Source organism: Gadus macrocephalus, chromosome 19 (assembly GCF_031168955.1).
Source record: "Gadus macrocephalus chromosome 19, ASM3116895v1".
Classification (NCBI taxonomy): Eukaryota; Metazoa; Chordata; class Actinopteri; order Gadiformes; family Gadidae; genus Gadus; species Gadus macrocephalus.
In genome coordinates this window covers 9,254,985-9,282,434 of record NC_082400.1, presented here as the reverse complement: position 1 = coordinate 9,282,434, position 27,450 = coordinate 9,254,985, and the positions used below count along the sequence as shown (strand labels likewise).

At 44.8% G+C, this 27,450-nt stretch overlaps 1 protein-coding gene across 1 annotated transcript in view; it reads left to right on the top strand.

Moving 5' to 3' along the window:
• LOC132448020 (regulator of G-protein signaling 3-like) overlaps positions 1-6,919 on the top strand; it is a 42,653-nt gene extending 35,734 nt beyond the window's left edge. The window contains exons 8-9 of the mRNA XM_060039083.1: positions 5,548-6,713; positions 6,916-6,919. Coding sequence (XP_059895066.1) covers positions 5,548-6,713; positions 6,916-6,919 — 1,170 coding nt within the window. The remainder of the gene's footprint in view (positions 1-5,547; positions 6,714-6,915) is intronic.
• The last annotated feature ends 20,531 nt before the right edge of the window (positions 6,920-27,450 follow it).

Below are 27,450 nucleotides of genomic sequence, written 5' to 3'. Positions count from 1 at the left end.
CCTCCTTTGTCATGTTGGATATCACGATTATCTCCCATTGGAACGGAGTTCACCTTACCAACACAGCTGAATAGAAAAAAACTGGTGCGCTAAATCAATTCCTCTAAAAAGATAGTTTCAATTCAATTCCCCTGAGATAGTGATCCAACCTCAACTAACGTTTCTGTGGGGTTGGCCTTTGCAGAAGCAAATGTAGAATTGAACTTCCATACCAAAAGAAGAAAAGAACTTCAACTTTAATATGAACACGTGGGGCAGGCTCGTGTGTAGAAGCTATGGTGTATGCAGGTAGTCCAGGAGCAAGATACCCTCACCCCTACCTGCTCCTTAATAAACTGCATCTTAAATCACACTCTCTACTAAAGGACTTCATAACAGTTGTGATTGTAAACAAGCCTCAATAAAATGCTCTGAGCGGCGTTTGGCTCACATCGCAGGTGTAAATCAACCGCCGCGGAGGGACTTGTGTTGGCCAGGTTTAGGTTCTGTTCCTGGTTGGTCTGAAGGGGCGTGTTGCATCACGTCGGCAGGCTGTCCACACACCTTGATCACACACGCTCAAGAGGAGGAGGAAGGTCAGAGGAGAGCAGAGAAGACTCAAAGAGGGAAGCAGTGGCTTTCTGTTCGGCCAGCACCACTGATTGAGTTACGTAGGATTGATTGGCGAGTGCATGGGTGAGAGCGAAGGAAAGAGAGCATCTCCGTATGGTCCAGTGGTCCAGAGTAGGATAGTGTTTGTGATTTAGGTTCAAGACGGCGCGCACTAGGTCTGCTATTGCCAAGGCAACCGTAAGGGCAGAGTTCATCGGCTGCCCTTGGGTGACGGCTCCTGTTTGAGTGGTTACCCATAACCTCCAACGTCACCCACCCATTTCCCACGTCCACTTAGTCTGTGTGTGTGTGTGTGTGTGTGTGTGTGTGTGTGTGTGTGTGTGTGTGTGTGTGTGTGTGTGTGTGTGTGTGGTTGTGTGTTAGATGTCAAACCAAGCCGTGATTAGCTGGGATGTCAATTACACTGAGGTAAGCAGTTCTGCCCATAGGAGAGTTAGGTGAGAAGGGCACCCCTGCATCCCCTCTAACCCCCCAACCATTCATACACACACACACACACACACACACACACACACACACACACACACACACACACACACACACACACACACACACACACACACACACACATTCACAAACACGCATGCCCGCACACACACACACCACCCCCATTTCCGTCAGCTCCTTCACGTCTCCTACCTTTCTGATTTCTGCCATTGTCTCTCCAGTCCCTCTTCTTTCTCTCCAGTCTCTTCTTTCTCTCCAGTCTCTTCTGTTCTCTCCAGTCCCTCTTCTTTTCTCTCCAGTCTCTTCTGTTCCCTCCAGTCTCTCTTCTGTAATCTCAAGTTTATCATCTGTTATCTTCCAGTCGTCAGCCCTCCATCCCTCCTGCTTGCTTGACCTCTGTGTACAGTATTCGCTCCTTCCTCTCTCCAGGATTAATTATCCATCCTTACGCTCTCTCTCTCTCTCTCTCTCTCTCTCTCTCTCTCTCTCTCTCTCTCTCTCTCTCTCTCTCTCTCTCTCTCTCTCTCTCTCTCTCTCTCTCTCTCTCTCTCTCTCTCTCTCTCTCTCCCTCCCTCCCTCCCTCTTTGTGGTTGATGGTCCTCTCCCCCCATCCCTTTAGCTTTGCGTTGTTTTCCTTGCATAATGGAGGCTGCGTCTGGGATGCTGTTGAATCATTGATGACCTAAAGCCGTTGAGTAAAGATGTAGCGCACCCGAGGTCCACTCAAAGGTGCAGCATAAGCACATTGCACACACACACACACATGCGCACACCTGCTCATACCACACATCAAACACCACACACACACACACACACACACACACACAGACACACATACACACACACACACGGAAACACACATGCGGGTTTCCAAGAGACCACGCGCAAGTACACCAGTACGTGCATGTACAAGTACACAAACGTCACCGGTACGGAAAGAAGTGGAGAATTAAGACTTACAGGCAGGAGTGCAAAGGATGAATATATGATGAGCACGAATGGAAGTACAATTGAATGTCTGGTGGTTCTGCGGCTTGCTCGGGCAGAGGATGCTGTTTATTGTTTAATGGCTGCTCTAATATGCATTTTATGTTCGGTTCCTGTTGTATCCTTTTTGTTGTTAGGCATTTATTTGTGTGTGTGTGTGCGTGTGTGTGAGAGAGAGAGAGAGAGAGAGAGAGAGAGAGAAAGAGAGAGAGAGAAAGATGACATACCCATATTCACAAAGACACCAAAACCCTTGAAGAACAGACGCGTGTCTGTTTATGTATGTGTGTGTGTGTCAGGGTGATTGTGTGTTTGTGTGTTTGTTATGTCAGTATGCCCAGTGTGACTGTCTGTACATGCGTGTGTATGTGTTTATGTGTGTTTGTGTGGCTTTGTGTGTGGGTGCGTTTTGTTTGGATGCTTGTGTGGCTATCCAGCGCAGTAGATAGCAGTGTTGTGACGGTGAGTGTGACCAAGTGTATCTGACAGGGCAAGTGGTTCCATAGAATCAATCTAACATAGTCCATTCCACAGTCCTATTCCATAGTCATATCTTCATTGATCAATAGGTGTGTGCATAACCAAGCATACAGAGAGAGAGAGAGAGAGAGAGAGAGAGAGAGAGAGGAGAGAGAGAGAGAGAGAGAGAGAGAGAGAGAGAGAGAGAGAGAGGAGCGTTTCTGTCAGAGCTTGGAGATGCAAAGAGGGGATGAAAGGGTATGGGGTGTTTGCACACCCCATAAAAGGCGGTAGAAATAGGCCGTTGCATGTACCTGCTTAATGCGGTGTGGAATGGGTATACAATTAGAGCACAGATGCCCTAGGAACACCATGTGATTCCAATGACATCACACCGGTACAACATTGAAAGAGATGCAGGTCGGAATGGTTCAAAGAAATGTTTGACAAGAAGAATCACAAGACAGACAGAAAAGAGAAATGAAAGATAATGTAATAAAACAATAGAACAAGAAATAGCTTGTTGGGGTGCTGTTTGATTGGAGGGCTTCTGATGCATGGATCATTTTGGTGTTTTTCTTTGCGTTCTTGTTCGTTCTTACATGGACATATTTCTGCCATGGTGGTTTGTTTAAGAGGAGGTCATGGCAGGGTTAAGACCGAGAAAATGGAGGAAAACCATGTTTCCTGCATTCATCCCAGGAAAATAGCACATGTCTGTCACAAGACATTCCATGCTGCAAATACACATAGAATGGACATGTCTTAGATTGACTCCAAGACTTCCTATTTTGGGTACAACCACTATTGTAGTACTTATGTTTGACGTCGCACTGAAGTGAATACGTTTAAGAAGATTTGTTTGAATGGGTATTTGAAGTAATATTTATTTGATATTATTGTAGTCTTCCTAAGTGTTAATGTGATTATGTAGTGTGAGATATTGTGATCCGTATCAGTGAGAACATGATATGTAGTCTATGTAAGTATTAATGTGAAATTTAGTCTGTATCGGTGAGTTTATGATATTGAAGTCTTTATAAGTGTCAATGTGATGTTGTAGTCTGTATACATGTCTATGTTATATAATGGTCTGTATCATTGAGTAATTTATATAGTAGTCTTCTTCAGAGGTACTTTATTATTACAGTGTAACATTGACAGATTGAACACTAGCAAGGCAGTGGGTAAAGGTCAGAAACCATAAGTGTGTGTGTCTATGTGTGGTGTGTGTGTGTGCGTGTGCGTGTGTGTGTGTGTGTGTGTGTGTGTAGAAGTGTATTAAATTGTATGTGCATTCTTTCATGTTGAGTGTTTTCAAGATATATTTGTATGCAGCCTTTATGTAGACTTTGAAAGCTACTATAAGTGATAATCTTATAAGTGATAAAAAAGTGATAATCTTCTTGTCGGTTGAGTGCGGGGAAAGACTGTGGATGGTGTTTGTTGAGGCCATTAATGTTTGAGACAATTGTCTTGTGGCGGCTGTGTTGTTTTCTGTGATGTCCAGATGAGAGGAACATAGTGCTCCAAAGGCGCAGCACATAAACAAATGTTGTGTGAGACACAGAAAATCAATATCTTTCACCCATGGTGCCCAACACGACGTTTGGCTGAATTTATCCGCTGTGTAGTCTGTGTTGTATAATATATTATTATTATCATTTTTATTATTGTTTCTGTGTTTGTTCTTAGGATTTTAATTTTAGATAATTGTATAACGGTAGGACATTGTGTTGAACAAGGATGTTGCAATATATTCTGAAGAAAAAAATAAAGCAACAAGCAGGAAGTTCACAAACTGTTGTGTAATCGCACACACTTCACACACAGAAACATCCACGCGCGCACTCTGACAAACAAACACTCATACATTTAATAACCTTGTGATGGATTACATTAGTTGATAGCGATGGTAGGGATGGACATCCTTCATATTTATTAATAATGATACCATTGTTGAGGCTGCTTAACAATTCTGGTACTTGTCGATACTCCATCGACACCTTTCTATTATTTAGTGGTAGAGACAACAATGCATGATTATGAATGGAACTGGGAATGCTTTTTACGATCATTATCTTTATTAGATTTGTTGACTATTACTGTTTCTATTACATTCATTAGTTAATTTATTAAGTTATATTGTTTAAATTTACTTGTAATAAATTGAAGTATTGCAAGTATAATGCTTAAGGGTAGGCTCTAGGCTACCTAAGGCTTTAGCCTACACCTATTTTTTTCAGACACTATAATGTTTGATTTGCTTTAATTTTTTGTTGGATGATTTAGTTTTATTCAAACCACATTCGTATCTGAATTTGTATTTATGGTTTCAAGTTCACTAAAACTACCTCAAACTATTCATTTTTAAGAAAATGCTTTGCAACAATTAAATACCTCTGACTCATCCACAAACCCAGTGAGAGAATAGACTGAAAGTAGATAGCAGTTCAAGTTGAATAGCTTACATAGTTGATGTGTGTGTGTGTCATCTGTGTCCCTTTTAAAGTCCCTGGTTTCCTCTTTCAACTTGCTATAAAAAAAGGAAACTTTTCATAGTACCTGCAGCTGAAGTACTTCCTGTATCTGTTACCTCCGTCCCATCTGTTCCCGATGTGTGTTATGTCAACTTACAACCCTTCCCAAAACACAGTTCTCAACAGGATTCTCCGAAACCAAAAGAATGTCACAATGTTTGGTTGCATTGCGTTTTGTATATTTGGGCTTGGCAACGCATTCCAAAACAGACAGCCAGCCAAACCGCAGATGAACATTCAAAAAACACATCGAAAAAAAGGAAAAGGCCGAGAAATAGTTTGAATTCTCAAATTCATGCTAAAATTTCCAAAGCTTGACTCCTATTCTTACTGAAATACTTTTGTGAGAAAATGTATTTTCCTGTTTACATCAGGCCTTCCGATCTTTTTGTAACTCATTTTGGATACTTGAAATCCATTTTTCCGATTTTTGACCCGCTACGACAATAATCCCTCGCTAACGTCTCTCTTGCGTACCTGTGCTTTTCCTCTTCTACCCCAGATGTTGGAGCCGAAGGTGGACGTCCCCCCCTGTGAGCTGGGCGGAGGGGTCCTGGGCGGGGCGGACCTGGAGGGGGTGATGGGGGTGGAGCTGGGGATGCCCCGCCCGCCCGGCTTCCATCACTCGGAAGGGGAGGAGAGCAGCCTGTACCCGTCCAGCCCCTCGGAGCCCCACAACCTGGGCAGCCCCCGCACCTCCTCGCCCCTCACCCCCCTGGAGGACATCTACACCCCGCTGGGGGGCTCCGCCGACCGACACAGGGTGCCCCCCACCCCACCGCCCTCCACGGAGGGGGAGGACTGCAAGAGCGTGGGCAGCTCGGAGCTGGAGATCTGGAAGGTGGAGAAGAGCGAGATGACGGAGGAGGAGGAGGAGGTGAGGAGCGGACTGGAGGGAGACTATGAGGGGGAGGAGGGGGAGGTGGGAGAAAGTGTGAAGAGTACTGAAAGTGAGGAGATCAGAGGAGATCCCGACGACGAAGGAGGGGACGGCGAGAGATCGCCGGGGGAGGCGGGAGAAGGGGAGGAGCCGGCCCCGAACGAGAACGCCGGTGAGGAGGAGGAGGGGGAGGAGGAGACCGCCTCCGAGCCGCCGGACGCCACCGCGCCTCCCTCCTCCTCCTCCTCCTTCGTCATCCCCGAGCTCCGGCTGGACCGCACCTTCAGCGCCGACGCCCTCTCCTCCCCGTGCAGCGTCGAGGGCGAGGAGGAGGACGAGGACGAGGGCGAAGACGACGAGGACGAAGAGGAGGACGAGGACGAAGACTCCGAAGACGAGGAGGAGGAGGACGACGACGACAGCGACGACACCTGCCTCCAGCGCAGCGACAGCAAGCGGCGCAGCATGGTGGAGGCCACCTCCTCCGCCTGCGAGAAGCACGGCGCGGGCGGCGGCGCGTGCCGGCTGAGCGTGCAGAACTCCCTGCGCCGACGCACCCACAGCGAGGGCAGCCTCCTGCAGGAGCCGCGCACCACCTGCTTCAACTCCAACAACGCCATCCACTGCCTGGAGGGCGGCGGCGGCGGCGGCGGCGGCGGGGGCCACCACAAGGGCGGCGGCTGGACCCTGCCGTCGCCCAAGACCCTGACCAAGAACGGGGGCTCCATGCACCAGCTGTGCATGCTCTTCTCCGGCCGCAAGGTAAGCGCGGCCGTGTGTTGGTGGGGGTGGGGGTGGTGGTGGGGGTGGTGGTTGGGTAGGCAACGCATGCCTGTGCGATTTGTACAGGGGGGATGGGGGGGGGGGGGGGGGTATAGATAGTTTACAGGGCAATTGAATTAAAGGATGGGATACACCTTGGTTATTCTAGGTAACATGAAAAACTTCAATGACTCCAGTGACCCTCTTATTTGGTCATATTGTGTTTAGATAAATTCACAAGCACCATTAAACATTTAACAGATTACATACTGAGTGGAATACAGAAGGGATCTATATTTTATTATGGCATTTAAGAGCCCCATCATCACAAATTTAAGGCTAATTACAGTTTTTTTAGCCCCTGTTCCCCAAAGCCCCTGTTCATTTATAACCCTGGCGCACACACACACACACACACACACACACACACACACACACACACACACACACACACACACACACACACACACACACACACACACACACACACACACACACACACAACATTTAAGATTTTATAATTGTATCAACGTTTTTAATAAGTTACTTACAAGTGAGTCATACAATCAAAGAATACAATCATAATTAGAGTAAATTGATTAACGACCTAGTTTCTAACAAAAAACAACCAAGTGGGGAGTAGCCATAGGAATCAGAAGGACAAGGTTTTAGTGGATAATAGTTAGTTATTTTAAGTACAAATTATATTGAAGTACATTTCACCTAAATGCATTCTAATGTAAAGTTAAAGAAAAGTACAAGTTAGTTTGTCAGGCGTTCAAAACACACTCAAAAAAGACCAAACAAACCACATGAGTCTAATATTATTTGCAAATGTCAATATTTGTCTCTATGATTTTATGAGACCCCCTGGTAAAAGAGTTCACGATGTTAGTTATTTCCAGTTAGGAGAAACCTCTAATGGCTGAGCAAATGCTGGAAATAGTTGGACACGCACACACACTCACACAGACGCATGCCATGCACACACACATGCACGGTTGCACGTGCACGGTGACCATGTCTATATCGGTCCCCGCTGCTCTTTTTTTAGCCATCACATGAAAACTCATGACTTGGCGGCCACATCGGTCACATGCGAAGCCTCTTCTGAGGAATATTGAACTTTTAACACCAGTTATTTAATCAACAAAGCTGGGCTTGTTCCCCCCCCCCTGAGATCCAAGACACGTTCACCACACTGACGTTGTCGGCCGTGGGATCTGATGTTTCGATAACAGATTTATCGTCTTCCGGGAAGACAAGGGGAAAAAAACCAACTCAAAGGTCTCAAATCACCAGTAAGCTGCTTAGCATCGCTTAAGGATGCAGTTAGCAGCGCGATTGAATGTCGATCAATATCGCCGTCATTAAATCCACCTCAGGGAGGATTTGCTCACACACATCTGCAGAATGGTCAGAACGCAAGGGTCGCCATTTTAGATGACTCAAAACTGAAGCAAACCATTGGGGGAAATCCACAGAAACAGTTGTGTATATTGTGCATAAACCTGTGTGTGTTCTATAGGTCTATAAGTGCTTTTGCAAGTGAAAGTAAGTGCATGGTAATTTTCTTGACGTGACTATGTTTGGCCACGCACGTGCCTAACTTAAAAGTCAGGTGATTGCATCTAGATCAGCTCAGTATAGACGTTTTCCCTTTGTGTGGGGACACCTCGTGGTCAAGTGAGGAAGTGCACTTGAGGAATAAGCTTGGCATGATTTGGAAAATCAAATGTTGGTTATTATCTATGAACTGAGATTGTATTGGACGTTTTTATTACCGTGATATACCAGATATGTGAATGACTTAGAATTGTAGTTTTTTTTAGCCTGTTTAAAACCAACTACTGGAATAATGGTTATGATTCCGTAAACAATGCTCTGTCAGGAATGACAGAGCAGTTCTATTGAATGAATGGTTATTTAATTGATTTTGCGCACTGATTACCTCCTTGCAGATACAGAATACCAGCATACCACCATACCAACATTTGACAACAGGGAGCCCTATACAATGCCCCATATGGGGTACATGAGATATCTCGACCCATGGATAGATTATTTGCAAACTACACTTTACTTTTCAGAATGTGTTTGAGATGGAAGGTCCTAAATCGACCGCCCATCAGTGCAGCGTTTGATTGGATCACGTCAGCCATCAGCGGATAGGGCCGCATGACTACAGTGTCCCCCCAGAACTAGCTATGCCCATCTCTTGCTCATGTCCGTCTCTAGTACAGATATCCCTCTAGCTGTAGTTGCTACTGAAAATGTTGAAAATAAGAAAATAACTGTTGCATTATGCCTATTTTAAGCGTTTTAATTACAAAATTGTATATATACATATATTTATATAACATAAAAATTTCAGGTGCAACAATTTACTTTGAGGGAACGTCATTCATTTCAAAGAAAGTTAGTTATACAAATTTACAACTAGAGGAAATGACCACTAGAGGGAGCCAGGGAGCGCCCTCTGTTGCCTCTCCTCAGTAGAGCCATAAAACCCCCTCCAAACTTGATGTAAGGGCTCCTCGCCTCGCACCACTCAATTCACCTGTCAACAGAGACCATTAGGCCAAGTGAAATATTAGCTCAGCCACGTTTGCTGAACCCACACCATTTAGCATTCGCTAATTTAGCAGGCTGTTTCTATCCAAAGCCACGTCCAGTTACTTTCTTTAGAAACATGATGAAGGATGGGTTAGGGATAAGGCTATCTGGTACACAGTGAAACGGTGTACATTAGACTGTAGAGATCCATTTGGTTTAAGCCAAGGACCTTTTGGCTTTAAGTCAAACACGTACACAGAACAACAATAACAAACATGTTGGTCATACAACCTGCAAAAGGACACCTTGACACACACAGTCAACTTCACTCATTTAACCATCGTTAAGATTAAGTGTGTGTGTGTGACATCATCAACTAAAGAGATGACAGGCGAGGGTATTTAATTAGATGACTCAGAGTGTTTACTGCAGCCCGCAGTCACCACCTATCAACCGCTAAAGAGACCAGAAACAGATCATAAATGTGCTGCTCTTCATCATAGCTTGTATTCGTTCTATTCCAGCAGGCCCAACAATCAGTCAGTTGCACTAGGTAGCCTTAAAAGGTAGTGTGTGTGTGTGTGTGTGTGTGTGTGTGTGTGTGTGTGTGTGTGTGTGTGTGTGTGTGTGTGTGTGTGTGTGTGTGTGTACGTGTGTGTGTGTGTACATGTGTGTGTGTGTGTGTGTGTGTACGTGTGTGTGTGTGTGTGTGTGTGTGTGTGTGTGTGTGTGTACGTGTGTGTGTGTGTGTGTGTGTGTGTGTGTGTGTGTACGTGTGTGTGTGTGTGTGTGTACGTGTGTGTGTGTGCGTGTGCGTGTGCGTGTGCGTGTGTGTGTGTGTGTGTGTGTGTGTGTGTGTGTGTGTCTGCGTGTGAGAGAGAGAGCAGAGGAAGGAATGCTGTGTAGACGGTGCTGTGGCGTGTATTGGTCTTGGCAGATTAAAGGGGGATTTTACTACCTATTGGCGTCAGGCCCCCCTTCTTCTCAGGGGCCCTAGCTTCCATGATTCCCAAAAGATCTTCATCACCTCAAGCTCCACCTCCATCCACCCTCCACCCCTCCCTCCCCCTCACCCCGCTTCTCTCCTCTGAGAGTGCGTGTGTGTAATTGTTTGTGTGTGTGAATGTGTGTGTCTGTTTGTATTTGTCCGTGCGTGTGTGTAATTATATGTATTTGTCATTCTCTGTGTTATAGATAATTGTGTTTGTGTCTGTGTGTGCGTGTGTGTGTGTTGTCTTAAACTTCAGATTTTTTTTAAGCTGGTGAACAGGGTAACGAGTCAGCGGAACTTTACTGATTTCATGGACTGCAAACTACTATTACTACTGCTACTGTGAATACTTTAAATACGTATACTGCTGCTTCTACTGCTCCCACAACTATTATTATCAGATCTGATTTATTCATATACACGGTTCAGGCCCAGGGCGGTCAAATATTTGACATATTATCTACCCATTCACAATAGTACACAGCTCATAAAAAGACCATGGTATGTACCAAGGCCCCTGCAATGCTTCGAGGTCAATGACTTCTCAGATTACACAAACAGCCTAGAGCTACACAATCACTGCTGGCTACACAACACAATGCACACCAAGCCACAAAATCGCAGCAAGCTACACAACAACACTTCCCCAAGAGTCAGGGACCCAAACAGAGTAGCCCTCCCGGAGTCAAAATGACATTACCTATAGTAAATCCAAAATAAGTTGTGCATATATATTTTTGGAAGAAAGGGCGTCCTAGGAAACAATGAATGTATGTAATTAAAGTCCTTTCCCCTCATCCCCTCGTGGGCTGGCTCTTGAAGTGGGCCTTGTGTCGAGTGCTCTTTTGCTGGAACCCTGACCGTGCCTTGTCCACCGATGCCAAAAGAGGACACACACTGACAATATGTTTGTCTAAAGAGATGCAGATGTGGACAGCACAGGATGAGAGGAAACAGACGCACACAGCAATCTTTTTATAGCCATCGGGCAGTGTTGTTGTGACAGTTCTGTGTACAATAAAGTAAATGGCAAGAAATTATGATGATTCTCGTGATGGCTGCAACGTTTTCAGTGGGATGATACACTATCATTTGTGTTGTTGCTCTTCTTGTCTGCCTGTCTATATGTATCTGCCTATATAGTGAATATATGAATATGTTTATATATATATATTATGTCAATCTGTCCTTCTGTCTTTCTTCACGTACAGAGTATATTTGTAGAACAAATACCTAGCAGACAAGATTAGATTGGATGTGATTTTTCAATGTGACCTTTATATTTATATTCATTGCCCACACAACACACAATTAAATTAATTTAGCATCAAGCCAGATAGTGCAAGGTTGCACAAGGTCCAGGTACAGTAATAAAGTAGTATGTTTAGACTTTATATACTGAAACGATGAAGATTTTATCAAAATTACACACTTATATATACATATATACATCTATGCAAACAAAAACTAAATTGAAATGCGTCTGTGTTCTATATAGAGGATTGAGATGATAGCATTCTGTCGTTTCCAGAGGCAGGTTAATGGAACAATAACAGGATACAAAAGAATGATTGCAAATATCATTAAATTCAAAGTTCCAAGAAATGAAAAACTCACAAATTTCTCACTTTTCTACCCAGATGAGGTCTGTAATTGGTATGCCTCATTTACATAGCCTTGCTTTCCACATAGTACATTGTGTTAAGTGTACCCGGGGTCTATGTTGAGAGAGTTATATCCACAGAGTGTATGTCTCATCTGTGAATCACCGCAGGTGGAATAAATTGTTGACTCTTTAATCAGAGTAAATATTTGTTGTCATTCCCAGGTGTCTTAGGAAGGTACTTTGTTTGGGGTATTTTTCACGGCTAAGAACCTTCCTGTAATGTATTCACCACAAAGACCCGGCGTAAACCGTAGTGTGCGTAGCGAGCGTGGGCGATCGCATTCTTACATGAATTTATAATACAGGCATGTTTTGATTACAGCAACACGCTCATGGCAGTGTTACTAATAAGACACACACAAAAGATGATATGACACAACAAAAATAGTTTTATTTGAATTACGTTGCCTTAGCTTTTCAAGTGCTTCACAGGGCATTTTCTATGGACGGTACCTTTGTATTTCACAGCCCAATGTATTTGTGTGTGTGTGTAGGGTGTAATGTTCAGGGTTGAAGTGTGCATTAATGCAGGACATTCAGGACTGCCCAGTCTGTGTTCCTACTCCTCAAAAGGAAAGCGGGAGACACCTCACTGCTGAAATAGATGACTGCATGAAAACTGAAGTTAGGATGTAGAAAAGACCCAGTACTTTTCCATAAACCTGTTATGTAAATGCCTTTGCCCATTCAGTTAATATCTCATTTGTCTCAAATTGAGTCAAACTGTGTAGTAATAGACAATATACCGGTATGTCTGTATATTCGGTTTATATTAGTAAAGGTACAGATTGGCTAGTTATAGGTCAGAAAGGTGTAACAACAGGCCTTGAACTGCTGCCACAACTATAGCCCTCATGGCAATTCTTCCCTCGATAGCAAGGTTCTTCTCTCGCCCACGGTGGTCAACACTGTAATCGAGCACAGGGATCAATCTACACCGATAGGACACTTAAAAAAGGCTGACTTACTGAAAGTTTAATGGCATTGAGGATGACTCGCTGTGAGCAATGTTTGAACAAAAAAAACTGCCTCCAATCAGCTTCTTCACTAGTTACACAGAATGACTGTCTCTTGTGTTTGGCTGAGTGCCCAGAGAATGCAGACAGCGATTTGTCTGTGATAAGCATACACAAAATGAGAACAAGTGTTGGTTTTTGCAGTAGCATGCTGTTGTTTTGGACAAGGCCGAGGTCGGGGATAAAATGCCCACCAATTATAATGAAGGTGATGTGTCCAGTTGGACTGTGGCAGTTGGGCCCAGACAGGGAGGAGGGTTATCAATTCGATTGGACACGACCATCCAAACCAGTAAATACATCTAAACAGAACGAGTAAATATTTACTCCATTAGTCTCGTCCAGACATTTACGCCGATGTCCGGTAACATTCAAGAAGCTGTTTTCACAGAAGTGTTTGAACGGGAAATGTTTTTGTTTGTTTATGGATAGGGAAATAGTCTCAGATGGACCAAACATTCCCCTGAAACACAAGCTCTCTCCCGTCAATGGAAATCGTGTGAACTCATTCATTCACGCTACCAAGCTGAAATAGATAGATGTGTTTTGTGTTTGTGTGTGTGCGAGTGTGTTTGTGAATCTCGTGCAGAAAAGTAAAAAGACCTACGTGGGAGTGTGTGTGGATGATGGCTGGTTTAAGAAGCCATCATCCACACACACTCCCATAACCTATAAATGATACAAATCAGAATGTAACTTACATAACCTACATTATATCATTACACGGATCTATGATACTATGACAGACAAACAAAGCAACATAACATTAGAACCCGTCCACTTATTCTGGAAAGGATTTGTCTGGTAGGGAAATATTGGCCATATTAATTCAGGTGACAGAAGGCTAGTGTAAGGGGTCCTGATAAACAGAAATACGCTGTGGCAGCACTGCCTCACAGTTTAATGTGAATCCACTCACGGTCTGCTAAGCACATTAGCTCTTTAAGCATGCTGCAGAAATCCTTTTTGGGGAAATGTCTTATACTGGGCCATCATATGTTATATGACACGATATTATGAAGCCTCAGAAGCATAGTGAGGAAATATAAAAATGACACATACACATAAAGTGATGCATTCCTGCAGACACATACACGCACATGCACATGTGCACACACACACACACACACACACACACACACACACACACACACACACACACACACACACACACACACATGCACATCGTGGGCCTGTCGAGATCAACATGGCATCAACATTCCCACTATTCCCACTGGGCCCATACAGTATTGTTAGTCAAATTAGGTGTAGTCAAATTGTACGACACCAAATGCTAGACATTCACAATTCCAACTTGCTAACACAACTACCCAAATCCAGTCAGAACGGTTATGTAACACTGATTGGGGTATAGCGATGTAAACTATCGGTGGCTTGTGGGGAGCCGTTTGGCGCGACACTACGACAGACATGTGTCTACTCAACACATTTCTGAGGAACCCATTTGAGGCCAGTTGATTCCCTTTCCACCACTGTCAGCCCCAGACCCTCCTCCGCTGCTGTTCCCGCTCTATTTATTATGCCGGCCCGACTAGTCTAGACAACATGTTATTAGGGATATGAACTATGATGCTCACGCAAACACTCACTGGTGTAGACAGACGCACCCGCACAGACATACACATGCAAATGTTAACATACAAACAGATATACACACACACAAACAGATGCAAGCGCAGCCACACACACACACGCACACACACACACACACACACACACACACACACACACACACACACACACACACACACACACACACACACACACACACACACACACACACACACACACACACAAACAAACAGAAAGTCATAATGATTCATGCAAACAAACACACACACTTTGTTCAACATTGCCTGAACCAAGTATTTATGGACTATGATTAAAAGTTAATAAAAGCTGTATTATCAGCCATTTTGACGCATTTTCTCTCATATTTTCCACTCAAACGTGCGCTGGAAAATAGGACCAATAGCAGCACATTCATCATGTCCGCTGAACAGAACATTTAATAATTGCTATCATCATTATCAAATAATGATTCCAGAAGGCCCCAATAATTAAAGTTGGGGCCTTTTCGTTGGCCTTTAAAGTTGCTGTTTTCGTTGGGGTTATTATGACCTATTTATGCCCTAAAGAGGTACTTGCCGGGGAATAACGTCAATGCCAACTCTGACTCTGTGTTGTTCTGTGCATCAGACAATTAAAGAGCTGGACTAGAACAAGCCCTGTGTTTGGTTCTCAGCGTTCTGACGTTGTCGTAGTGCCGATACCAGCCTAACGTTGACTCACCCTCCGTATAATAATTGCTGCCGGTAAAAGTCGCCGTTGGCCAGCGAGGTTAATGCGTCGGAGCTGGGAAAAGCCAACGCTGGGAACATAGTGAGTCTCGGCGCGAGAGCAGCCGAGGTGTTGCGTAGGAGTGAAGGAGGGACCTTTGTTATGGTGTTTTTCAAACACAGAATGACAGACGTCTAATTCATATGATAAATGCTGAAAGGTTTTCCATTTGGCTCTATTGCCGCTCGCTAAAGTGCAAGACCAAGAAAAATAAGGATGCATGCATTTGCCGTCTTGAGTGCAAATTAAAAATGTGACATTAGTAAATCAAATCATGAAACAACCTCTGGAAGGATTTGTGGAAAAAAATTGGTGGAAAAAAAAGAATACAACTTTAACTAACTTTAAATGGTGCTTGTATCACATCTAATCTATGCATGCCATTACAGCTCAATGACGAAATACTTCATTTAAAAGATGGGTCAATGTTTCAATCCACACAAGTCTACAGAAACCATATGATCATTTTGCATTTGCCAATGCATAGAAATGTCTTCATGCAGGGAGACCATGCTCTCCGCCAACCTTTACAGCATCAGTGAGTATTATGGGCTGGCTTGGCGCTACACATGGTGTCCATAGCAAGACTAACACAACAGAGCATCGCGCTGACGTCCAGACATGGCCAGACACAGTCCAGAAGCCAGTTGTTTCATGTTTACGTGGCGCGCGCGTTACTCTTCATGTTGTGTATGGAGGCGGTTGCCATAGCAGTGTCTTCAATGAGTCATTCAACAACAGGGAGAGCTAGCTTCTTTTACATAGGCGCAGCCAATTGGAAACGCAAGCAGCCCGCTAACTGTTGGAAAATTGTAAACGTTAACTATACTACAGAGAGTATGAATATAAGATACCACTACTACTACTATTACTGCTGTTTCTACTACTACTTATGCTAAGAATACTACTTCTTAGCATAAGTAGTGATATTATAGTAGTGATAAAAATGATATTATAATTCAAACTCAAGCTAATTCTAACTGCTGCAGATTCTTAAGAAGCATGTGTGAATTGTCAGAACAGTTCAACGCATCAAGAGGCTATTTAGAGAGATCTTTTTTGGATTGACAAACTCACACCGCGCTCAGTTTTCACGCCGTGGTCGACGAAAGACACATTTTAAGTGGCTCTTGATCTCTACAAGCAGACGAGAGCCCTAGATAAGAAACAAAAAAGCAGGGCCTGGCCTTGAAGTTGAGACAGAGGAGCCCAGGTTTGGAGCCCCAACAACAACACCACCACAGCATCTGTTGGTCTGCTGTTGTAATGCAGGCAGGAACCGGGCTCCATCATGTTCATACTCCTCGAGGAAGGTGGCCAGGTGCCAACTGAAAGGCTTGTGCACAGCTGCGTTTCATCAGCATAACGATGCAGCCAGCGTCCCTACTGATGAGTTCAACCTGGGGGTTTTCAAACTGTGGGTCACGAACCTTTGAGTGGGTCGTAGAAGGGGACCGTAGAAGGGCCGTGGGATGAGTACGGTAAACATGAGGTACAATAATTAACCACTAATTAACATGAGTTCATGCAGTAATAAATATTTTTATTATTTTAATTTTTATTAGAATCGGGGTGTGGGTTAGCATAAGGATAGGGTTAACCAAAGGTTTTCCAAAATATATATGCATACCTATTGCCTACATTTAATTAGTTTTAAGAATGAAAAGAGGAGTACTGTATGGATGAATATTGAGGAATGTTAATTAGCTTGTTTTTTCATTTTTTTTATGCATTGCATATATTTTAATGTGTAAAGTATTCTGTGGGCCCGAAGGACTGCATCTTCACTGGGGGTGACCCACGCTCCGCGGGACCTCCTAGACAGAAGTAATCAGCTCCGCCAGAGGAGCAAGACAGGAACTCATGCGGGGCAGAATCAGACAAGCTATTGTTTGACAGCCATGTGTTCTGGGATAACACTGGGATCCACAGCCACAAACAATTACACCAAATAACCAAACGCAAGCACTTGGTTCAGCTCAGGTCAGTCCCAACTGCAATGCCATATGTACACTGCTTCAGGATGAGCATGCGTCTCGCAGACTCAAAGGGGACTTTCAGAAACCACTGAGTCCTGTCCCAGAGGAGAAGAGAGGAACGATAGCCTGCTGCTGCCTCGGGGTGAGCTTAAGACCATAGTGAAAGGTTTATCCTAATATGTGTAATCATAGATCCCAGTTTGAATGGTATAGCACGAAGCCTTTGATTACAAGGACATCTGAGATAAACCAGGCACTGAGAATTGTGCCTGAAAATTGTGAGTGTGTTTCTGCATTCATAGGTGTATCTCTGTGTGTGCTTATGTTTGTGGGTACTGATGTGTGTCATTGTGTGTGTGTGTGTGTGTGTGTGTGTGTGTGTGGGGGTGTCATTGTTTGTGTGTGTGTGTGTGTGGGTGTCATTGTGTGTGTGCGAGTGTGTTTGATTGTTTGTGTGTGTGTGGGTGGGCGGTTGATGAATCTAGGCTAACCTGTGACTTGAATCTCACAAGGATCAGCAGTCCTGCTGTGTACCTCTCCCTGGGAGGGCAGGCAAGAGAGAGATTGAGGGGGACCTTTAACAAGAGCACAGTGTACTTGGACTGTATGCAAACGATGTGTTCTACCACATGGAGAAATACCCCTAGTTGGAGATCCGAGTGCTGTAGCCGTACATAAATAAAGAAAGATAGTCACATGCCAATGCTTTAACACTACCTATCTATATCTGTCACACTCCTACACACACAAACAGACACACAGAGACACACAGAGAGACACACACACGCACACACACACACACACACACACACACACACACACACACACACACACACACACACACACACACACACACACAATGTCAAGCGAGTGGGTGCTGCAATGTAGTAGCAGTATACATGCTGTCCTCAGGATGTGAACAGGGTGTTATGCTGTGTGTGCACTGTGCACATTGCTTTTCCCCCAACACAGTACGTTTTAAAATACCTTTCATACCCACTTCCTCTCCTCCTCATGTAGTTTCACAGCAAGTCCTGACGAGAACACCATTGTTCTGGAAAGTTAATGAAAGAGGTGTGACTCACAACGCTTCAGAAACCTAAGAAGGCAAAACGGAGGCATTTTCATTCTTTTGTTGAGCTTGAGGTTTGAAAAACATGTGCATTGTGAGGAGAATGGCGGGAATTCTCGAAGGACACCGACTTAAATGTTACCATGGCTTTGTGTTTATAAAGGGAGAGAGAGAGAGACATTGGAATGATGCAAGAGCGCTTGCACACTGTCGAGAGCGTATCAAAGACTCCCTTGTTAACTGATTTGGACAGAAGAAAAAACAAAACCCAAGTCCAAAATAGATAGGAGCATTTAATCGAATCATCGTCGAAATCAAATTTATCTGTACAAATGCAGAGGGGCCGTTTTGGAACATTTTGTTGTGCAAGTAAATGAAACAGAGAAGGGTTTGGTCGTATTTTGAGGAGTAGGTTTTTTTTGGGTGAAAGGGGGGATCAAAAGCGGAACCCTTTAAACAACAGAACCTGGTTGGAGACTCATTGGTGGTTCGAAATTATTAAAGAGAGGGAGGTTTTTGAAAAGACTTCCAAAAATAAGTCGGAATAAAAAACATATTCACAAGGGCAACTTGAAACCCCCAATTGGCTCAAGTTAATAACCCTTTAAATATAATCAATTTCATACCAATTTGGTGCTTCGGACTACTCGATCTGTTCTCGGAACCCATCTAAGAACGGGTGCTGTACCTTTCTCCATCAGTCAGCCAATTATGAGATGGGCGGTGAAGCCAATCTCTCCTGGGTTGTTTACTTGCTGCGGCCGGCCAAACCAGGACCTCTGATGACCCTTCTTCTGCCGTTATATAAACCGCCTCCCTTCCTGTCCCTGGCTGCCGCCCCCACTCCGCCTCCCTCCCTCCGTCACTCCCCGCGTGCCGCCATGCCCCTCTCCATGGTTTCCCGGTAATGGAGGGGGGGCTTTTTTATCCCGCTTTCCATAAACCGGCTCCCACCCCCTGTATTTATTTAGCTTACGGATGGAGCTCTGCCATATAGGCAGACATTCAGGCCTGGTAATAGACAGGTCCACACACGGTCCATGGCTCACTGAGGCTGTGTTCACGCCTAGACACCTAAACACATAGCCCCCCACCGCCACCACCACCTACTTTCCCTGTGGAACACACTTCATGCACTATTACATGCCTTTCCACCCCCTCGCTGACACACACACACACACACACACACACACACACACACACACACACACACACACACACACACACACACACACACACACACACACACATTCACACTTGTGCTTGCACACACACACACACACACACACACACACACACACACACACACACACACACACACACACACACACACACACACACACACACACACACACACACACACACACACACACAACAACAACACATCTTTCCGTGTAACCATGGTCTGCACCCCTCTGGGCACCCTGTCTTATAACACCGGGGGACAGCCCCCATGCATTAAGCCCTCAGGGAGAGAGAGAGAGAGAGAGAGAGAGAGATGGTCAAAGGCTAAAATTAACAATACGCATTCCCCAGTGGGGAGGGGGGCCCTCAGTCATTACCTTTTCCACTGTGTCGTGAGCACACATCGCAAGGCCCTTAAGTTAGAGCTCGGTGTTGACGACAACATGCTGGCTGTGGGAGGGACCCCAGGCCTAAGGGCCGACCTCCGGGGAGGCCCGAGGGCCGGTTATCACTCGGCGTGGGGAACACTCTGGCCTTCTGCAAGGTCAAGAGAAGATTTAGAAGAGATGTGTTGAATAAGATCACAATAGAATATATAATACAAGTAAAATAATAAGTACAAATAGAAATACATTAATGCATAGATACATAAAGAAAATCCCGGTATCTTTATATTTACAATTGAATATGTACTTGTACATTTAGTACCCTTGTACTATGTCCTAAATGATATTGGTGTGTGTCAGAAGTACAGTGCAAATTGACATTGAGAGTTGTACATTGTGTAACATTGAAAGGGAATCATAAATACTAAGTCAGGGAGAGGTGAGAATTAGTCCTGAGCATTGTTCACTCACACAGGAAGTAGTTAAGACAGGAAGCCGGAAGCTGTCCCTTGAGCCTGGCTAAGGGAAGAAACACACCACGCATACACGCACACACACAGCGCAGTGTATTCAGACACACACAACAATGCCTTTTTGTCAATGTGTGCATAATGTGCTTTAATTATGGAGTGACTCAGTCTACTGTCTGTCTCCCAGGTTTCCTGTCTTTCCTATTCCTGATTACCGTTATTTGCGTTTGTGTGTGAGCAAGTGAGTTTGTATATCCGTGTGTGTATCCTTGTCTCTGATAATCTGTAGCCCAAGTTCAACACACAATCGTTCAGGAAAATAAAAATAAAATGACTTGCAATCACTAAAGCGAGAAACACAAAAAGCACTAGTCAAATTTTAATACATATAAATAAATATATATTCTTTGCTAATAACAATTGCACAATGATGAATACTTCAACCAGTCCTGTTTTTATGAATGCCATTAAAGCTACATTCACTTCACCAGTGGACAGTAGCCTCTTTCTCGGTCATACGTCATGGGAATCTAAAGTAACAGATAATGGGGAATAAGGTTTATTTCATTAAATCCTCACCTTCTTAATTTGGCTTTGTGTTGAAATAAATTGACAGCATTTCAGGTAAAATCTCCCCGAATGCTGGAGGCCCTGTCCTCTTTTTCTCCTGTTTTGCGTTTTGTTTGGAGTGAGACATTAAAAGCCACCATGGAGTGCCGAGAGTGTGTAAGAATGTATCATTACCGAACAGCGCGCAATTAGGGTAAAACTTTCTCCTGATGCTTTCCAAGAAAGCTCTAGGGGAATACATTTCTCGGTAATAACAGTTTGATCATTATGAATGACTCTTCATGTATTGATGCTCAGAAGCTATTCATAATGTTGGTCCCGTGAACTGAATAAAACCTCTCATACATGCCATCACAACAGCCTTGGATGACAGGGCCTTCATTTTTTATTTATTAAAATTGTATTGAACAAGGAAAGTCCCATTGAGATTTAAAATCTATTTTTCAAGGGAGATCGGGCCAAGAGAGGCAGCAGCATACAAAGCAGACATTACACACAGCAAGCGACAGAAGACCACATTCAAGAAGAACTAGAAGTCAGCATAGGGAACTGGTAACCTCTGAAATTAAATAATTTAAAGGTCCCATGACATGCTATTTTATGTATTCTTTAATATAGGTATTAGTGGGCAACTAAAACAGTATTCAAAGACGTTCCCTAAATTCAGCCGTGGTGCAGAGTTACAGCCACTCCGAGCCAGTCGCACATTGAGCTTCCCCCAAATGCGCTGTTTCGGTGGGCGTGTCAAGGAGGAGGGTGGGGGTGTGGCCCGAGCAGCTTGCAGCCACCATGCGCTCTGTTTACAGTGGATGTATCGCAATGGCGAGCCGCACACAGCCTTTAGCCGTGTTCTGTAAATATTCTAGAACACACGGGAGTCCTGGAGCTCTATATCTAAATATTATCATATAGCCTACACAGATATCTATATCATATAATATATATTATCACGGCCAAAAGCTGTGTGAGCCGATATTATGAATCTCAAACGACCGCGTTGGGTTCTCCGACGTTCCTGGTTCTTCAACGTCCACATCAATGTGAATACACACACTGTAACGCAAGTGTTTCTTGTCGGTTCTTTGACGTGTCTTGTATTTCCACAACGAGACTGTCGTGGGGGTTATCTGAGCCATGGTTGAGAAGGAATTGGGGGAAAGGAACTTTGATTTGACTCGCTGAAGTACATGAACTGCGACATGCCGCCGGTTGCCGCGAGGCACCATCGCCCGGCAGCGGGCAGCCGGCAGCAGGCAGCGCGCGGTTCAGTCGACTTCAGGTTGATGTGAAAGTGGAAGAACCAGAGACGTCGCAGAACCCGACAAAGTCGTTTGTGATTCATAATATCGTCTGGAGGCGCACACAATATGTTATATGATATAGATATCTATGTATATGATATTATTTAGATATAGAGCTCCAGGACTGTAACGCAAGTGTTGTACACTTCCTTGTTATTTGGATAACCGTTCTGCTGTTGGTGTGATGGCGCTCTCGTATCTGGTATTTCTACAACGAGACTCGTATTGGGGGTTATCTCAGCCAAGGTTGAGAATGAATTGGGGGGAAGGAACTTTGGCTTTGACTCCCTCAAGAACATGAACCACGACATGGAGGAGAAAGGGATTGTTGGCGGCGAATGTCTCCCGCTTGAGCCCCGCTGAGGGACCACCGCCGGAGGCGGAGGTGCATAAGCGCTGCCCGGCAAAGATCCCTTTCTCCTCCTTGTCGTGGTTCATGTTCTTGAGGGAGTCAAAGCCAAAGTTCCTTCCCCCCAATTCATTCTCAACCTTGGCTGAGATAACCCCCAATACGAGTCTCGTTGTAGAAATACCAGATACGAGAGCGCCATCACACCAACAGCAGAACGGTTATCCAAATAACAAGGAAGTGTACAACACTTGCGTTACAGTCCTGGAGCTCTATATCTAAATAATATCATATAATACATAGATATCTATATCATATAACATATTGTGTGCGCCTCCAGACGATATTATGAATCACAAACGACTTTGTCGGGTTCTGCGACGTCTCTGGTTCTTCCACTTTCACATCAACCTGAAGTCGACTGAACCGCGCGCTGCCTGCGGCCGGCTGCCCGCTGCCGGGCGATGGTGCCTCGCGGCAACCGGCGGCATGTCGCAGTTCATGTACTTCAGCGAGTCAAACCAAAGTTCCTTTCCCCCAATTCCTTCTCAACCATGGCTCAGATAACCCCCACGACAGTCTCGTTGTGGAAATACAAGACACGTCAAAGAACCGACAAGAAACACTTGCGTTACAGTGTGTGTATTCACACACACACATGTGGCGCTCGCACGGTCGAGTCTCATTGGCGGGCCAACGTCTCTGGGCGGGCCAGGCAGAGTAAGGGGGAGGAGCTGAGATTCCTCATGACGTCATGAGCACAGATTTCCAAATCAGCGCGCTTGAGCCTCCGTTTTTTCAAAGGCGAGCAGAACAGCTAGTGCTCGTTTTACACCAAACGCAAGTTTTAGCCACTTGGGGACCATAGGCAGGCTAGGGGAAACTCATATTTATGTTAGAAAACCTCATAAATTGAGATTTTCATGTCATGGGACCTTTAAGAATCTGCCTCTGATTCTTTCATTTTGGTTCTAAAAGCATTCAATGGAATACATTTGTTCAGTTTGAACTTTTCCTGCAACGTATTACATGCCTTGGTTGCAGAATACACAAAAGCCCTTTTGCCATTTTCTGTACGGGCATTAACAAAGACACCTAAACATTAACAAAAATACTCCCATGATCTGCTGATTTTAGGATGGAAGATGGGCGGGGGCATAACAGCCAACAATGTTGTGTTTAGGTGCGACCTACATATCCATGTGATGATGTATTATCACATGATAAAATCATACACTCAATTCTGTATTGGACACGGGGGAGGTCTGTAGAAATACGTCACGCAACCTTCCCTCTGTCTGACTCTCCTCCATTGTAGCCCAAAAGTCCTTTATTTCCTCCTGTTTCCTTTCATCTTGTTGACATGTATTTGTAAGATACATGCCATCAAAGAGCAGGTAGAGGATGAACAGACTATGGACATTGAACATCTATCGAGCAGACTATCCCTCGTCCATTATGTACCAAAAACACGGAATTCCTTGAATCTCTCTGCCTGTTTGGGTTCAGACTGATAAGCCTAGGTAACCACAGTCTGGGTACACAATAGCATAGCTGGTTTATATACTTATGTAATCCAAGGCATTGACTGTAACAGGAGAGAGAGACAGAGGACTTCCTCTGCTGTCGATTGTCTATTCATGATCCCTTCCTGTTTGTTTTGTTTTTTTCTCAAAGAAAGGAAGAGCTTGGAATGGGGGGATCAATTAATGAGTATGTTCTGAGAGATAACGTAATCCAAGAGAGGTCATTTGGGGTGCCATGAATAATTGTAACCACACGTTTGTAAATCGGAATTAGCCTTTTTTTCTTTCACGTTTATTAAAATGTCCAAAGACATTGGTTCTTTGGTTCTCTCTCTTGGCCGTTTTTCCAAACTGTTAAGTCACAGCCGGTGTTGTTGAAAGACGGGAGCAGGCAGAAAAAGATACCCCAGCCCCCCCCCAGCCCCCCCCCAGCCCTCCAAGCCCCCCCAGCCCCCCCAGCCCCCCCAGCCCTGTCCTATCAGAGGAGAAAGGCAGCTTGGTGTTGTGCCAACTTTTATGTTTAACCGCAATAACCTCCCACTCCTCTGCCATGCATTCCCTACATTTCTATCTGTCCTTGTCCTCTCTCTCTCCTCTCTCTCTCTCTCTCTCTCTCTCTCTCTCTCTCTCTCTCTCTCTCTCTCTCTCTCTCTCTCTCTCGCTCTCTCTCCCCCTCTCCCTCTCCCTCTCTCTCTCTCTCCCCCTCTCTCTCTCTCACTCTCTCTCCCTCTCTGCCCCTCTATATATACATATATATGTGAACGTATCTCACACTCTTTCTCTTTCGCTCTCTTTCTGTCCCACCATCTCATTGTCGCTGTCAATGTCTCTCTCTCTCTCTGTCTCTCTCTTGTTATATCTCTCTCTCTCCCCATCTCTCTCTCTCTGACTCCCTATCTCTGTCTCTATTTCTGTGTGTTAGTGTGTGTGTGTGTGTCTTTGTCTTTCTCGCTCTGTTTCTCTTTTTCTGTATGAGAAACAATTGCCCCCTGTACGATTGTGTATGTACAATCGATGCTCGTGTTTGGTTTGCAAACAGAACATGGCCCGGTTTCCATGTATTCCCTTCAAAACAACCCCCTCCCCCCCCACACACACAAACACAGACACACACACCAACACGCACATACATACACGTGTGCGTCATGCGTCCTTAAGAACATGCATCCACACGGGTACATCTGAGCCGAAAGAAAAGTGTCACACGTGCAGTCCTGTGTGTGTGTCTGTGTGTCCATGCTTAATGATTATGATACACATCTCTGTGTTTGTGACCAGCAATCCTGTCCTAAGTGATTTGTTGACATCTTTATCCCATGGCCTGCAGTGGGGTTATAGGGTCTTGTAGTGTTTGGCAGACCCAATGTTTTCTTGCTGTCTTCAGTGTCGGTGAAGTGTAACACTGCTCTCTCTCTCTCTCTCTCTCTCTCTCTCTCTCTCTCTCTCTCTCTCTCTCTCTCTCTCTCTCTCTCTCTCTCTCTCTCTCTCTCTCTCTCTCTCCCTTTCTCTCGCTCCCTCTGTTTTTTCTTTTCCTCCCTTACTTCAGTCTCTTTCTAATGCACACACAGCCACATGCACACACACACACACGCACACATGGAAACACACACAAACACGTACATGGAAACACACACACACACACACCGACTGCACAGTAGATTGACTGTCTTTTAAGCACTGGAGCCTTGCAAGTCTTTTCTAAATATATCCCTTGGTGTGTGTGTGTGTGTGTGTGTGTGTGTGTGTGTGTGTGTGTGTGTGTGTGTGTGTGTGTGTGTGTCGGGGGGATTGGTGGCTGGGCAGGGATGTAACAGTTGGAATGTAGAAAGAGGGAGAGAAGGAGAGAGCGAGAGGACTTGTATTTCAATTTAGCTGATTTTAATCGTAATTTAAATGTATGGCTTACGATGTACGATGTTTAAAAATGAAAAATCAATTTTTATCTGGTATTTACGTAAGCATCACCACTTCACCTTTTCTGAGGTCCTGAAGTTCATAGTAACGCACCATGACTGCATGCGCTGAAAAAAAAAGGCACACTATCCTCAGCCGTGTGGAACTGGTATGGGTTTGCTGCGTCCGACCTCGAACAAGCCACTGTCTGCTGTAGAGTTTGCCCAAAGAAAGCAGCAGCACAATAAATATTCCAACATCTTAAACTGAGGCAGCTATCCGAGTGGGAGGAGAAAAATAATATCTATGAAAATTGATAATCGGGTTTGGTTTGAAAAAATCAGATTTTATTTTTAGGCCCCAATCACCCAGCCCTACGGACCAACCACCGGCTACCGTCAAGGTACACGCACCGGATGCGTGGCAGAGACGAGACAAACATAGCCCTTCTTCTTCTTCTTCTTCTTCTTCTTCTTCTTCTTCTTCTTCTTCTTCTTCTTCTCCTTCTTCTTCTACAGTGTTCACATACTGTGTGCACAGCTGCTCCCCATCGCATAGGTCCACACGCTCCATAAGGTAAAGCCTTTGGCAGATGTGGATTGGCCGGAGTGGGGGCTGGGGGGGCATTTCCTTTGTCCTCATTGGCTTTCAGGAAATGCCAGATGACAGATGGCCCCTGGGACTTCTGGCTTTGGATGATGTCATGCTTCCTGTCGTGCCCGTAGACACACACGCATGTTGATGGATATTGGATTGTTATGGATCCTGTTTACTTTCTGTTACCTGAGCAGAGTCAATAGGATGGCCATGAGTGACAGCTCAGTAACGCTTTCGTTTAGGATGGTATCAGTTGATCAAATTGGTAAATGGGGGCACTGTTCTAAATGGGCATTTGACATTTGTGTATGATGCTGCAAATTCAAACACACACATACACACACATACATTTACACACAGACACACAGACACACAGACACACACACACACACACACACACACACACACACACACACACACACACACACACACACACACACACACACATTCACACACACACACACACACACACACCTACCTACTGTATTCACTAACATGCCACACAGATGCAGGCATGTGTGTGCGCGTGCAGAAGCTCAAGAGGGACCATGTGTTGCCATCTGTGGCCAAGCTGCAGCTCACATTCTACCGTGGTCTCCCAATACAATGGGTTATTCTTCAGGGCTTGTGCCTCACACACTCTCTCTTGCTCTCGCGCTCTATTTCTTCTCTCTCTCTCTCTCTCCTCCTCCTCTCTCCTCTCTCTCTCTCTCTCTCTCTCTCTCTCTCTCTCTCTCTTGGGGCAGTTTCAGGCCATCAGATTAGTGTTGAGACCCCTTCCCACCCCTACCCCCCCCCCCCCCACCACACCCACCCACCCCCCTCCAAACCAATCAGAATGCGGC